The sequence below is a fragment of the Xenopus laevis genome, chromosome 5L (assembly GCF_017654675.1).
Source record: "Xenopus laevis strain J_2021 chromosome 5L, Xenopus_laevis_v10.1, whole genome shotgun sequence".
In the NCBI taxonomy this organism is placed as follows: Eukaryota; Metazoa; Chordata; class Amphibia; order Anura; family Pipidae; genus Xenopus; species Xenopus laevis.
Genome location: NC_054379.1, coordinates 83,553,397 through 83,570,478, shown reverse-complemented (window position 1 = coordinate 83,570,478; position 17,082 = coordinate 83,553,397). Strand labels below are relative to the sequence as shown.

Below are 17,082 nucleotides of genomic sequence, written 5' to 3'. Positions count from 1 at the left end.
GTCCTGCTGGGCTCTCCTGGTCTCTCTGCAGCTTCTGGTTTAGTCACTATATAGTGACTAAACTGGTATAGTAATAACATCTGTAAAGCCTGTGCTGGGCATCAGTATCCTCCTATCCCCAGAAAGCAATTTTTCAATGCCTGTCTGCTGTTGCTTCCTACTATTTCATATTGGTAATAGCTACTAAAACAAACTGTTGGGAAGCACAAATCTTAATAACAACACATAATCATGCTTTCATGTTGGAAGTAGAACTTGACCCCTTACCTAAACACAGCATGCCACGCAGGAAAAGCATGTGAAGGTTCAGAGTGCTTGGAATAACCAGCCCTGCAGCGAAGCATGTGTTCGCCAAATGAAAAACTAAGTGGTGTATTTCTCTCCAGTTTTCACACAGTGTTTCATTGTCATTTAAACCGATTGTAATGTTATCAAACTGAGAATTAAAATCCATTGGCAAAGTTGTAATGAATATGCTTTCAGTAGCCATCTTTCTTATACCTAGGGAAAAAAAAACAAAAAAAGAAAAGCCAAAAGTAAAAATCAACATATGTATAGTACTTTTTGACATACTCTACCCATTTACAGATAAATGAAACCAGTGAAAACGTCTCCCTTGCTTGGATTAGAATGCCACTACGATTTCTGATGGCAGCTCTAAAATTAGTCCTTAGTATTATATATTTTTTTTACTGATTTATTTCAGATATATCATTCTCTGCTCTCAACATGAAATCCTTTGGTCTTCCTCTATTCAAAATGTTAATGACCTCCTAAATTCAAGCCTCTGTCTGTGCACATATATACATCTTCTAGAAACCCCCAAGAACAGCTATATAAATTTCAACTCTCTCTATTAGGACTTCAGACTGCCCAAAAAACAAGAAACCAGTACAGTACTGACACAGTTACTAAATGGGAATGTGCCATTACAGTACTTCTTTAAATGCACAATACAAGTCAAGATGTTTGCTTTTAAACAGGTGACAAGTAAATGCTACCTGCTGACTGGTTGCTTTGGGCAGACAATAGGGTTCATTAATAGAGGGGGCACATTTGCACCCAGGCAGTAACCCATGCCAACCAATCAGATGCAAGATTTCATTGTTCTACCTGCAGCTGGCTGGGAAAAGCTAAATCCTGTTATAGAGGAAGGCACTGCATCTCTCATGTGAACAGTTACCCCATCCATAAACAAACTTTGGATGTTAAACAATAGAAACCTAAGATCCAGTTAGAAGCACTCAGTTCAATAAACTGACAACCTTCAGAATTTTTTCAATACCATTTAAATTTGCTATGGTGGTCTATGGTGACCATCTTTGGTTTGGCATGTGTTACACTGTGTATGTGCTGAAAAAGGGAAGCATATCTAAATCCATTAAGTTTACGAATTATTACATCTGATTCTATTTTTGGTGAATAACATGTTATGTTTTTATTTACTGCTGTTTCAACAGAAATGGCTTCTGAAACCTTCTGCCCTTGTTTCTAGAAAGTTTATTGACACATTGCTAAAGATGAGACCTTCCTGTAAGAAATGGTGATTTGTGGTTGTCCTGGCCCTTAGACAGAAACTATTATCTTTTGGCAGTTGGACAAAAAGAATGGAGATAAGGACTTGCATTTCATGTGGTGTAGGATCATGGCAACCTTTCAGGATCTATTCTTTGCAGCAAGAAAAATGTGGAGACAAAGCAACTTGTGTACTAACGACCATGCACTGTCAGGAAAACTGAATTATGATTCCATTCCAGTGCAGCAGTTTGAATCCATTAATCATTAACATAAAAGGAAAGATACAGTATGTACAAACTCCGCTAGCAGATGAAAATAATTGTAATGTTTATCCAACATCATATTTAGAGGAAAGATAAAGTACACAGGCTAGAGTGAATTGCTGGGCCTGAAAATTAAAAAAGAAAATCCCTGAAAATGTAAAGGGAGAATAACAATAACACATTGCTCTCATCAATGCACGGAGACACAAACACATATCTGGACATGTTTTCAAAGTTGAAGTGGGCTGATTATCCGATCTACAACATGTTCAAGTGCTGAATTATAGTAAAAGCATGTCACACAAAATCAGTTCGATCCTTTCAGGTCCCTTGAGAGTTGCTTTCAGATGCAAAGTCGAGTTGTCATTTTATGCACAATCTAAGCCAAAAACAAAGTAAACTTGACAACGATGCCCTTTTATCAATGTGTAGGTGTTTAAAACACAATTTTAGATCTGTACTAATAGCTGTAGGGAAAGAACTGCTTCCCTCCCTGTGCACCTTAACTCAATATTTGTTGTAAGCTTCCAGCAGACTAACATGGACCTGAAACTGTCAATGTAGGGAGGACGGTAGCCCCTTTACCTACTACAATTCCCAAATCACCAAGGTTATTTATTGGAGATACATATAACATATTCCAGCTACTCAGTCAAGAGCCCCATTTATAAGACCTGTTATCTGGAGTGATTGGGACCTGGGGTTTTCCAGATACAAGGTTCTGTTTTAAAAAGGTAATTAAAAAAAAAAAGGAAATATTCGCTCAAAATGGACTATATGGAAGATGGTCTTCCTGTAATTTGGAGCTTTCTGGTAAAGTATTTCCTACAACCCCACACCTGTAATATTTTTTAAATGGCTTAAAACAGAAAATGAAAGTAAATGGAAAAAGGGCCCAGAATAGAACATGAGAATGGATTAAAACAAAACCTACAGCTACCAAACATCTTTAACGGGGGGGGGGGGGGGGTACAAAAAAGGAACACCACTGTAAACATATATTATTTTGTCAGAACATTTTGTTTCATAGTAATAATAACTCTTTCTGACTAGATATGATTACAATGGCCAAAATTCTTACGTAGAGGGAAGTTAAATTAAACAGTTCCCTGGAAACAATTTCTAACAATAACAATGGTTAAGGAGAAAATTTGAAATAACTTCTTCCAAGTGAAGGCCTTGTTAAAAACCTTGAAACCCGACCCAATGTCTCTATCCACCATTATTCTTCAGCTTCTCTATGTGGGATTTTGCCACATTTTAATGTACATTTTGCTTCTACCTTGGTTTCAAATACTGCATCACCCCTGCAACCAAAGTTTTCTTGCCATCCTGTTTATTTAGTTGAAAACAAACTAATGATTAATACTACTTACTTGTAAATGTTGTGCCTTTATAATTAAAACTCAAACTGAACACCTCGAAATCTTGTTTATTTGATTGGCAGGGCTCATTTCATGAACACAAAATCAAATACAATATGAAAGAAACAAGGGTTCTACCGCCAAAAAACAATCTATAGAAATACTACTTACGGTAGGTAATCATATTTAAAGGCCTTTTCATTTCTTTAATATTACACAGATTCTATTAGGTACTGACATAAAACAACATTTCTTAATATAGTTTAAGTCTTCCTATGTCAAATATATCAAAACCTGCCGTAGGTTACACATTTTTAATCTAGTATTCAGTCCTGAATGAATTCCTAGGAAATGGTGTGCCTTTAGCACTGTGATATTTCAAAACTTTACCAATACATATTTTTCAAATTTTAAGATGGAAAGTTGTTGCTCTATCTAAAGCCTGAATAAATAAGCTCTAATTCATATGCAAGCTCCTCCAAGGGAACTGGCTGTGGTACAATTTCTCTGAGTCGGAGTACATTTTTGAGATCGACAGACATTTTCAATTCTCTTCTTCATATAAAATGGTTTCAAAATTATCATTACTAACATTCTTAGGAATCTAAAAGTGCAACAGTAACATTACTGATAACTTTTTACAAAATTAAATATAAATAATTCAGTAAGTAATATAATTACCTCCCAAATAGTATTCCATCTGGCACTCATTAGTAGACCAAAGGAGAACATGAAAAGTAGAGACACTTTTCTGTCTCCCCCAGCATTGCTTCTATGAAGGAAAATTAGGCAGTTGGCTTTGTTTTTGGTAGAGGTTTTCAGCCAACTGCAAGCCAACTTGTATTCCAGCATTTATACAGGCGTACCTTTCCTTATAACAAGGTTTCAGATATAGGAAAACATAGATGCAACAAAAACCCTGCTATGTTCTAGAGATATTGTAGACAGCAAATGAGACAAGTAAGGCCTTGTGTGCAGGGCCATGATTATCTATTGGCCGTTTGCCTTTTCATATTAATTAATGTTATGTACCCTTATAAGAAAGCTATTTGCATCCTTTATTACTTTACCCATGGTTTATCTCTTTTGGGCTTTGAGGTGCTGAAAACCTGGATGGCAAAACACCAAATATCCTGTACATCACAGATATTCAAGCATTTTGTGCACTTTGCACAAACCTCATAGGCCTGTTTTTTGTAAGCACAAATACCTGTTACATGAAGTGCCTAAATCCGACTGTCCGTTCTCAACAAGTTGGTCAGAATTTCTAATTCTATAAGACTACTGATGCCAGGTATAGCAGCCCCTTCATAGAAGTCAATAGGGGATCCGATAGATAATGCAAAAACATTGAGCAAAAACTTTTAAGGCAAAATTATAAATACCATGCAACATTGTGATAGCTGTAACAAAAAGGTTTAATTTCTGGTGTCAGTATATCTTTAACTAGCAAAAGTTGAGAAACAAAGAAGTGGATTTGGTTAGATGGCTGGCAATATTCCTTTAGAAAAACACTGGGACAATTTATATCACACATATAAATTTAACTGAATCCCAGTCCTCTTGTTTCTCATTAAAACAACAGTAATAACAACAACAGTAATATACACTGGACTATTTCCATACTACTAATGTTTTGGAAAGCATGAGTCATCAGATTCTGTTTCCTCCAAGGCAGCTAATTGTGAACCACAACATTCCAAGTGGCAAAAGCTAATTTTTTTGGTGAAAACTATCTGTGATACAAAGGTGCAAAGTTATATTTTTTACACATGTAGGATTGTAAAGGTTTTCCTATGCCACAGGGAATGTGTTAGCCAGCTAGCCTGGGTCTTTTTTCCCCAGAGTGAAGGGGGAGTAGTTCCCAGAGGTTATAGAAAGGGATGCTCCCATGTGTTCGGCCTCTTTTTCTGGTGCACCCACTCACTTAAGAAGGTAGTGTGTAGCTGGGAGGGCCTAAGGGGGAGGTAGACTTCAGTATAGGAGCAAGCAAGTGTCAGGTCAGAAACTGTAATAGGTCACTATAGGAGTGACAGATAGGTTCAGGAAAGTCAGTGAGCAGCTATGGCTCCAATGAGGAGTTTAGTGAAGGGTTAGCACCCTGCGGTGACAAGTCCACCAGGTTAGGGACTCACGTGGTTAGGCTTAGGGATAGAGAGATCCTTGTGTGAGACCAGCTATGAGATTCACCTTCAATGGGGATTGTGCACCAAAGGCAGGCAAGGCGACTCAATTCAGAAAGCGGACTAACAGGGATCAGACAATATCCGTGATTAATATATTTGTGTAAATGACCTGCTGTCACTACTTGTTCATGGCGTGTACCATATGAGCCTGCATCTTGAATTTGTGATTGACCATTAAGAAGTGTACCACCAGTTCAATAAATCATTCTGCTGTTTAAAGAACCACTGGCGCCCAAAGTTATTTTGATCAAGAGTGAATACTGTGTGCTTATACCAGATTGGTAATCCCTTCCTCCATACCATAAGCAGGGGCCCTACCTGAAGATAAAGAGTATAATTGTATTGTGCCTAGCGGGAGATGCTGGGAGTTGGACCCCTTACCCGGGTTCTGGAACCAGTATATAGTAACCAAAGGAAGGATAAGGCTGACCACAACCCATCCACCTGTTACATATATTACGCCTCCGGAGTGTCTACAACCATTGTGGTCCTTCTGTGCTCAGCTGTGGCCCACATGCCAGGCAAGCCTTTGTCTGTTGCCTCTGCATCCTCAAGTTTTTAAAGTAAATGTGAAATACTTCACAAAACGCATTCAAGTCAGCACACGAATGAGTGACTCTTTATGATGTTTGATTTATCGCAAACATATTCCAGCCTTCCAGAATGAGCTAACAGCTTATTGCTCTAGTATGGGGCCTCTGAAAGGGGTTTCCCTACCCATATCTGGCGAAAATCATTCAGATACTTTATCTATCGGGCTAGTTTAAAAAAATCTAAAAAGTCAGACGAGGGCTGCATCTGTGCATTGATGTGGTCCCTTCTAAATGGTCCCTGAAAGCCTGCAATATGATTCAATTATTGGCCCATGTGTGGCCAAATTTGGCAACAATTCAATATTGGTGTATGGCCAGCTTTACTGTGCAGAATAGTTAGAACTGTCATAAGCAGAAACGTTTTGCCATAACTTTCTATTTGTGATCGTTATTCCAATATTGAAGTTTAAAGTTTCAGGCTGGTCTGACACCGGCAGGACCCCCTGGTCTGGGCCAACTTCCACAAAACTTTTGTGGGTCTCGGACATAACTTTTCCATGCACCCATTCTGCCTGCGAGCTAACTGTGCCCCACTTCCGCCTCCAAGGTTTTATAGATTTGTGCTTTTGTGACATCACAGAAGGGCAGGCTCAGGACTATATAAATATGAAAGCTCGCTGGGTTAGGGTTGGGTGGGGGTGAACTTTAGCGGATTAGGATCGACACATCACTAGTCACTGACTCAATGTTCTAAATAATACATTAGTTGGCACATTTCTTATCTTTGTCCCTGCCGAGCAGAATCCATGAGTTTCATTAAAGAAGAACCAAATCCTAAAAATGCCATATTTTATATACTGAACTTATTGCACCAGCCTAAAGTTTCAGCTTCTCAATAGCAGCAATGATCCAGGATTGCAAACTTGTCACAGGGGGTCACCATCTTAGAGACACTAATATGCTCAGCGGGCTCTGAGCAGCTGTTGAGAAGCTAAGCTTAGGGGTCATCGCAAATTATTAAACAGAAAATGAGATTGGCCTGTAATATAAATTTATGCTACAAGGCTGATTATTAAATTCTGATGCGAGTTGCACTGGTTTCTGTGCTGTCATGGAGTAGTATCAGTATTGATTACTAATCAGCTTTATATTGTGACATTTCTATTCTGTATATACAGAATATTGTGAGTGGGTCCCTAAGATCAGTAACTGAAAGCAGCACAGAGCATGTGCAGTGAATCAGCAGAAAATAAGATGGGGAACATCTGGGGCATATCTGGGGCATATTACTGCTAAAGGGCTGTGGTTGCCTTGGGCTGATACAGAAGCCCAAAACATAATGTACAACATTCCTAGCTACTTCTTTAGTTAAGCTTTACTTCTCCTTTAAAGGCAATTATTATAATTTATACAATAGTTGCTAATATCACACAAAGGCTGCTTAGAAATGTATCAACTAATGTAGAAAATTCACAATTCAGAATCTGAACCTGGATTACTGAGCTGCCAGACTGCAACACCAGAGACAGGCACATTAATTGCTATGGGCTACTGCTCCTGTGCAAACTTAGTGCCTTTTATTATGTAACCCCATATGTATTCGCCTGTCTTTTTTAACTAATGGCTACATGCTAAAGTGTGGGAAGTCAAGAAATAACTAGAGTAGCGATTCCACACACATCTATATTTATAGCAAGCTATGTAATAATATGTTGTACAGCATTAGATAAAATCTTAATTAAGGGATAAAATGTCCATAAATATTAATTTTTTTTCTCTTTCATCTGTCTTATTGTTAGATTATTACTAATATTTACTTTTATGGTCAGATTTTTCTTCTTGAGAACAAAATGTTGGCAACATGAGCGAGCAATGTGGGAGGAATTGGAGACCTATACAAAAAAGAGTTGATGACAGGTTAATTAGATAATAGTGAGGGTCACGTTTCTCACCCTCCATCAAATAACTGCAAAGAATCTTGCAGGAATGCACTGCACCAAGCTGAAGGACAAGGGAAATTAAAGGGACAATATTTTTATAGCTGAGTACATTTTACTAGTTCTAGTAACCAACTGGAGCCCAACAGCCACCATGAGATTAGTTGCAAGCATTGAGACCACTATTAAATTTACTACTTAAAGGGGTGGTTCACCTTTAAATTAAGTTTTAGTATGATGTAAAGAGTGGTTTTCTGAGACAATTTGCAAATGGTTTCTATTATTATTTGTGTGCCTTTTTTCCTTTCTTCCAGCAGATTGAATGACTGCCCCCCATGGCTATGCAACAGCTTGTTTGTATAAACTATAATGGTCTTTCTGAAGCAAACACACAGCTTTTAACCAGCGCTTTTATTAAAAAGCCTATAGAAATTCATGAAGAATGGTGGACTTTTACGCTGGTGAACTTTAGATTTACTCTTGATAGGGGGAATAGGGACAATATGATTAGTGGTGTTGGTCTGCCATTGGTGGAAAGTGATTTAACTGTGCCGTGTATAGGGCTTTACTTGCCCTTACAAGACACAATCTACATCCAAAAAAACTTTTCTTTGTAATATAATAGGCATAATACCCCTTCATTCAATTCACTCCAGCTATAATTTTGCATTTTCTATGACTACTATTGATTCATGTTTCTTCATTTCTCTTCATTTTTTATGTATTTTTTAGTTCTTATTCACCCTAAAAGGTAAATAATGTAATTTGCGTCCTACAGAAAACTTTAATTTGGAAAATATCAATGTATGTAACAGGAAAATAGCTCAATCTTGATGCTTAATAATACCACAGTTTATATATGAAAAGCATAATATTCTACAAAGTACAGAAACGTAACAATCCATTCTCTTTCATTTATGATCTGATAAGTATCCCATAAGTAAGAAATAGAAAGAAAACACATTCTAAGATTGATATTTCATTGTCTGATCTCTGATTTAACTGTGCTGTGTGAATAAAACCCTTCACTGGATGCTTCTATTCATACACGTTTGGAAATTCATTCAGACACAATATATCTATATAAATTACAGTAAGCTAACTTTATTTCCATTTAAGGCAAACACTTTCATTTTAACTGAAACAGTTGCTCCTGCTACTAGATATTGACCTTGAGCACAGTCTCTATTGTAACAGTGCATTTTACCAAATGGACAGGGATCAGTGTAAAGCTGGACATGACGCAAATATATATTTTTTTGTACGGTTTTCGTACTGTGTGTGGATTGTCCCGTCATTTTTCGTACCATGGCAATCGGTCATTTACTCGATCGGACAGGTTAGAATGTTTATGTCGGCTGTCATGACTAGAACATTGTCTGATTTGTTCTTTTACTACTGTATTTAATCTGAAGGGTTAGTTGCAGAAGATTGTACTGTACGATCGTTTGTACAATATGTGGCTAGAATCTGCATGTCCATGGCCAGCTTAAGGCTGAGCTTACTGTATATATACTGTAGATACCCACTGAATTACAATAGAGGTTACAGATTACTCACAAAAAATGTTCAGTTCTCCAAACAATTACCAAGGCTCCACCTTATCTGTTTGCAATTTCCCTGGTTTTCCATACACTTATCAGCATGGAATTAAAGGGGTTGTTCACCTTCGAGAAATAAAGACTTTTTTCAATTGATTTTCATTTTTTTATCGTTTTCCCAAAATTACATTTTAATGTTCATGTCGCTGGTGTTTGAGTCTGGCAGCTCAGCAGATTCTGAACGGTTAGTTAACTACATTAGTTGATATATTTCACAGCAGCATCTGTGGAATGTTAGTAACGATTGTATCAGTTATAATAGCTGCTGGAAACTCAGGGACTCGTTTCAGTAGGGACAATGATAAGAAATGTATCATCTAAGTGGTTTATTTATTAAAGGTTGAGTTCTGTTTTTCCCCAAAAATTCAAGTTTTTAGAGGGAACTGGAATTTTCAGGATAATAAAAAAAAAAAAAAGTTTGCATAATTTATTATGCCCCAAAGCTGCAAAAAGCCCAAATCCGAAAATACTCCATCTTAAACCTGTCGGGTCATGTAGAAGTCAATGGCACAGGTCCCTTGAACCATTTGAAGATGTTTTAGCCTTCATGATTTTTACGGCTTTTTCATGGTTTAAACTCCACCAACTCGAGTATTCAAGATTTTCACCCTGATTACATTCAAACAAGTTTTTTTTATTCAGGTTTTTTCATAAATAAGCAAACATTCAAGTTATAACAAAACCTCACAAACTCAACCTTTGATAAATAACCCCCCAAATGTATCAATTTAGAACAGTTTACAGAGTTGGTGACCCACTTACAGAGCTGCTTAAGAAAGGCATAAAAAGGCAAAAAGTGAATGTTTAAACTTCAACATTATAAAAATGGTCTCAAGTAAATAATAGAAATGAATTGCAAAAAGGTTTTATTTCTGGTGATCTATCTGAAAGCAACTGGACTGAAAAAGTGTTGGAAGTATTGGGATATCTGAGCTTCCGTTATGTTTTGATGAGACGACCCAAGAAACAGTGGTGTAACTATCGTGGCCTCCACGGGGTTCTGCTGCACATAAATCCCTCTCCACAGCCAATTTTAAATCTTAAAATTTGTCTGCATGCCCGCTTGAGCATGATAGTATGGGGTGTGAGGGGCGAAGGTGAAAACAGAGTCGCTATGCGCCGAGCCCCTCCAAACATTTTTTTTGTGGCAAGGTCCAGTGACAGTTAGTTAAGGAAACATTAAAAAAAAGTTTTTTCATCAAGAACAAGATAACATATCAAAAACCAATACACAGTCTTAATTTCTCTCAACAGAATTCCTGATTGGAGATTTTTTTTTTTAAGTTAACTTTAATGTGAACAGTCCCTTTCAAAATATAGTAATAAAACACTAGTTGTAAAAATAATTACAGTACTAATTATTATTTTAAAAAACCGTTCACACATAAGATGGAAATTTGCTGACACTTAAAATTACTTTGTGGACATTTTTAAAATCCTTGTTTTACGTATTTTTATTTCATATTTTCTATATTAAGAAAACTAAAAAGCTTATTATAAAATTAATTACATTTTCAAACACAAGTACTGCAGTGCACTTCTGTTAAACTTAGGTGTACTTTTTTTTTGCAAAGTAATACCAAACATCCTTCAGTTACAAAAGAAATCGGAAATGTGTCTTATGATGCCTTTTACAAGGCCTTTGAAATAATAGTTCTATCTACTCAAGAGTTTGACCTTGCACCTCTAGGTGGTATCAGAACTCCTCTGTGACTCCTAACACATCAATAGTCTTATAAATAACAGCAGGAGACATATTAGCTGTATTCCTTTTATGGTGCAAGTCTTTTCCTTCAATACTTTTGTTACTTGTGCAGTTCAAATAATCTTATGTGGCACTGTAAAAAACCCTGCCATGCACACTGCCTCACAGATAAGTAGTGATTACAACTTTATTTTTGGTGCCTAAATGACAAGGTGATAAGTGGTACAAGGTCATATGGATCTACTGCTGAAATATACCAAGGCTTTCCTGCTCTGTGCTCAGTGTTGTAAATGGCATGCAAAAAGAAAAAAAAAAAGCTCCCTCTTGAACATATAAACAGCACGAAAAAACTAAATCCATGTCTAGAGATGCTGAAAGCTATAAGGTTCACCACAAATCATTTTAAGTGAGTAAAACAGACAATAATAAGCCCAAATGCACCCACCAACCACCTGCAGGACATAAATAATATAAGGTATAGCTGTGGTTCAAGAAGTACTACGAACACTCGATCATTTATCCAAAATAGTAGTGGCAGAACTACCAGGCAGCAAGTGATTGCAAAGGGGACCACGTCCAAATTTTGCACATGGGCTTGTAGATGTAGACTAGACAGAAATGTACACTGAAGAAATATAAATGAATTTATGAGTAACTTTAATATAACATTACTAATACACCATACACTGCCCATAATTGCAGCTTTTAATGACACACTGGAAGTCATTTGCATCAGTACAGGAAAGCCACATACTCAGTGATTAGCTTTAATCAGCCCTCTGGAGGTTGATTATGGACTGATACAATACACAGTGATTGTGTGTATGTGTATATGTTCTTTTATATATCTTAGCAAAGATATATAAAAATGATTTCCATTTTCTCTGTAATGATAAAACAGTACCTTCTACTTGATCCAAACATGTTTAATTCATCTTTACTGGAAGCAAAACCAGTCTGTTGGGTTTGTTTAAAGTTTAAATGATTTTCTAATAGAGTTAAGGTGCGAAGATCCAAATTACAAAAAGATCCGTTATCCAGGAAAACCCCAGGTCCTAAGCCTTCTGGATAACAGGTCCCATACCTGTACTAGGCAGTGGTTAGAATGCCAAACTGGGATCCAAGCAATAATGCACCTTAACAGAGCTGAAGCATATAATACAATAAAAAAAAACATTTTAGGTGAAGTTTTTCTTTAAAACAGACATATATTGCTCCCTATCACAAGACAAATTGTTAATGGTTTATTTATAGCTGACAGGGATGAATAATGCTTGAGGCTAGGTATTGTACTCCAACATTTTTATAAACTACAAAAGGTAAAATATAAATATCCAAGAAGAGTTGAATTGAATGTTAGATGCTGAACACACACATAAGGACAAAGTCAATAAATCAATGATGTAGAGATAAAGAAACTAAAAAAAAGGTAACCAGTCCAAGGGTTGCTAACCAATTTTTCAAATGTGCAAATGGAGTGAGGTCCATTTCCAAGTAAAGCAGTAGTCTTGATAAGTTTAAAAGGCTTTATTAGGACATGCATAGGCCTAACACGTTTCATGCCTGTGTGGGCGCTTATTCATAGGCTCAATGTTAGATGCCCAGCTTATGCTATGTATTACATATCCAAAACAGTGTCCAGTCAGACAGGGCAGATTCAATGGTGAGGCAAGACTGGCATGCTCCTAAGCTAGGCACCATAAAGTCCCCCCCTTTATGTCTATGACTAGTCCCAGCAGGCATACGGAATGCATTTTAGGACATTCTGCAGCAAAATACATGTCCTGCATGCAATGTCCTATGCCTTCGGAATGGTGCATCGGTTGCTTTTGCCGTCAACCATCGTCCAAATCTGCAGTCACACCTCCATCCTCTACCCTCCCTTCTCAGCCGTCAGTCATACGAATTCCGCTGTCAGCCTTCTCCCCTCAGCCCTCCATCCTCCTCCTTCAGTCCTCTTCCTTCCGCCCTCGCTCGCCACTTTAGAAACTTATGGATAAGACTGTAGGCTGAAAAGAGAGATCTGAGGGGGGAGTGCTGAGCATCAAGGGCGGAGGGAAGAGGGTGGAAGGAAGAGGAACAGGCAGGTACCTGTCTGAGCTGTGTGTGTGTGTGAAACTTTAGGGAAGCTTTGAGCTCTGAGCTCATGAAACATTCATCACTTGCAGCATCCTCTCATGTTACTTCCAAGGCTGCCGCTTACAAGAATTGTTCTCTTCTGAGGCCGCCCACTGGTTAAGCCATACTACTAGTTAGTACTACTCTTCCCTAACCACAATCACATCATGTGTGAAAGATGAACATTACCGGCGCACACCTGCTGCCATTATGGGATTACAACAAGGTGTCAGGCTGCCCTTCACTAATAGTGCATAGGAATGAATAGGCGCAAGGATACACTTCTCCCATACTGTTATGTTATCCCACCAGACCAGAGAACACCCGTTAGCCCAAGTTTAGCGCAAGAAGGTGCGCGCCTCCCGCCCGGCTCTCCCCTCCGCTCACCTGGCTGCCGCGCTTTGCCACCACTTACCTGGATGTGCAGCCGAGGCGCCTGGAAAGTTACTTGTGTCAGTGACAGGGAGCAGCGGGGAGATGTGACTAAAATAGGCAAAGAAGGAGCAGAGGGGAGGCTGCAGCCCTGAGCTGAGCTCACTCCCCTTCCTATAGCAGCGCCTGCAGCTCTCTCACTGCTTCTCTCTCACACACACACACGGCAGCGAGGGAGGGCGGGAGATGAGACGGACAGGGACAGCGGGAGGGAGGAGCCGGGATAATGGAGTTAGATAAGTACAATAACTCGGGCCAAATTACAAGTCGACAATTTGATACACGGCGTTAGTAATTCCTTCACAGCAGAATAATAAGCGCCCTGGCAGCCAACACTTAATGGAAGGTGAACGGGTTTCTAGTGAATAACATATAGACGCTGTTCTATTATAAACGAAATTAAAGCGTCACAAAGGAAGGATAATAAGAGAAACATTCCTTTTCCCAAATTCAGGGCTCACAGTCACAGTATCCAAAATTTTTCTAGTATCACTGTGCCTCAAAGTCCCATGGAAACTACCTGACTTTTATCCTCTGTATCAAGTACCAATTGTGCACCCCATGTACAGTTCACCTCATAATTTCTCTCTGGTGAACTGTGGCAGACTGTTTCACCTTTTAATAAACACGCCCAGCCCCACATGTTCCATTGGAACACAGTTATGTATGGCCAGCGAGGTCGCCAGGTCTTATTTTCAGAACCAGCCAAAGTCAGCTACAAAACCAGCCCGAAACTAGCCAAGAGGCACTTCAACAGTAGCCCCAAAATAGCACAATATGTGCAGTGAAAAAAATGTCTTAATAAATGAATATATGTGAAAATATGCCTTTTTAAAATTTTCACTCTTTGCAAATTGTTCCATGAAGCAAAATATGACATTAACTTCTACATAAGTCAGTCCCGTGGCATGCTGGGTATTGTAGTCTTACATTAAACGTGGCAGTTGGCAAATTGTTAAATAAAAATGACATTACCCAACATGCATTGGGAGATTCAGGTTAGAGCAAGAAAAAACTTTGGCTGGATTCCAAAGTACAAACCAGCCAAAGGCCCAAAAAGTAGCCCAAATCCATACCTTGGATAGTTTGTACTTTCAAAAACTGCCTGGGCTTAAAAATGAGTAGCCCAATTTGGCTGGAAAAACAGCCAACCTGGCAACTCTGATGGCCAGTGCTGGGATAGCCGGCTGCTTCACACGGTCGTGCGTATACGAGGACGCACGTGGGCACAGACATGCGCAAATGAGTGTGAACAATAGAATGACATATTTCTCACGACAGAAGCATCTGTGGAAAATTTCTTGCCAGTTATTTATAAATATTAATATAAAATAAATGAGAATGTATTAATAAAATATGAACTTGGTATTTAGCTGTCTTTTTATTATTAGCTATATTTTCTCTTTTTTGGTGCATTTTATATTGTCCTATCAGCATTTTTCATGTTTAATGTTCTGGTTGTTAATTCCCTTTGTCCATTTTGCTTTCCTACCTTCCACTTCACGCTTTCCCCTTTTGCTTTCTTTTCTATCTTTTCAATCTTTAGTCCTCCTATTTTCCTGATTCTTCAAATATGATTGTTCTGTTCAGCTTTCATCAGTGTGGTGCCACAATTTTTCATCTTACAGCTCCTTATTTAGAACAGTTCAAACATGACATTCTGAATAAAGCAGTATTTCTTGCATACTGTATACTTTATTCAACACTGAGCATGATCATAATGGCAAAAATGACCCTTTAATGATTCCTTAACAGAAACCTCAAAGTGGTGAACAGTCATCTCTTTCTAAAACAAATTGAAAGATTTACAACTGACTGATCCTTGGAGGATGAGAAACCCCTCTAATAAGGATTACACTTATTGTTCGAGGCACCCAATTCTTACAACCAGAATGATTACGTATTGATTTTCTATGATGCTCTTTAAATAGTGAGCTGATGCTCTGTAGTTACACAGTTATAATGAGACCACTCTCCTGTTATATTGTCAATTTCACTGCCAGACTTAACAGAAAGGGCCTGTACATAGAGGCTCAATGACAGGTGAGAGAGCCAAAGCAAGTATTAATGAAGACATTCATCTTGAACACACCTCTGATGTATGACTGGAAGAATTAAAGCAAGTGCTAAAATGTGTCTTTAATAAGCATGGAACCAGACTAAAAATAAAACATCGGAGAAAATACTATGAGCATGCTGAAAAAAAGTAGGAGACTGCTGGATGCAACAATGAAAGGTAAATAAGTGACTACTGATTTTCCAATCATCAACAATCAGAATGGCTTGCCAGTATTAAAGGAATTCCCCACAAATTCTATACAGATTTATAAAGCATTAATGCAAAATAGAGGCACAATAGACCATGTCAACAAGACAGCTTTTTCCAAATTCCCAGGAAAAGGAATTCTTGGTATGAAGGATGCCTCCACTGAAGCAAAATTTGGCTGGGCAAATTAATATAACCCAACTGGGAAAAGGCCTGGATTATTTACTTAGCAGTTCACAGTGTGTCAGACAGGGTGCTGGTATGCCAATGCTTGTTTAAGTGATTGTGATACATGTATGTACCAGCAAGCCCCTGTGTATCCTGGAAGGAACATGCACTTGTCTTTTTGTGTGTGCACCTTGGTGTTACATCTTGCACATCATTTACAGTGCACAAAACCTTTTAAAAGCAGTCAGGCTGGCAGCATAGGTTACCGCTACACCGAGCCTCACTGGGTCAGTTATGGACAAAGGGGAAGTAGGCTACTCTATGAATCTCCAGGAAACACTATTGGAAGCCTTGGCTTGAGAATTATGAAGCATAACAAGTGCCAGATCCTCCATCACCTTGAAGCATATATTGATGCACTTCATCTTGTTGACTTTTCCTGCTGTGTCTATCTAAGTCATACCTGATCCCATGTAGCTGATCCATGCATTGCTGTTTCTCACTATAGTGGGGATCTGAAGGCCATTGACTTCTTTCTTTTACTTGTGAAGCCTTTGTAACTCAAGCACCTTTATTCTTGATGATGGTCAGATGAATCATAAATCAAAGAATACTTTTTGAATATATGTCTACATTCTTTTTTTATTCCAAAGCAAACAACATCCTTTCTGAATGTGTCTTTAGGGAGCAGTGATCCTTGCTCAACCCTGCAGCATTCAGAAGGCTTTTGTTGTATACTTTATTTAGTTTACTCGTTCCCTGCCGGGCCCAACAATAGTTACTACAACATTCATCAAAGAGCAACCCAGAAATTTAGAATTATTAAAGCTGGTTGTTAGGTAGCTTACAGACAATGACATTCATTTTACAGTAGGTAAGTGTAAAATAAGACAGTTTCCAATATACACATATATATGTATATTGTTTCTTAGTGAGAGGCAGGAGGCACAGGTTTCAATGGGGCCCTTGCAGTCCACTCCTTGCAGATTTT

General features: G+C 38.3%; 1 protein-coding gene across 4 annotated transcripts in view; it reads right to left on the bottom strand.

The window, feature by feature from the left end:
• Positions 1–13,850, bottom strand: part of bves.L (blood vessel epicardial substance L homeolog) — a 35,996-nt gene extending 22,146 nt beyond the window's left edge. For 3 of the 4 annotated variants that reach the window (XM_018261697.2, XM_018261694.2, XM_018261696.2), the window contains exons 1-2: positions 13,641–13,829; positions 268–501 (exon numbers count right to left, since the gene is read on the bottom strand). In XM_018261697.2, the coding sequence (XP_018117186.1) occupies positions 268–490 (223 nt within the window). In that variant the 5' untranslated portion in view covers positions 491–501; positions 13,641–13,829. 4 annotated transcript variants of the gene reach the window in all.
• Positions 13,851–17,082: the final 3,232 nt, after the last annotated feature.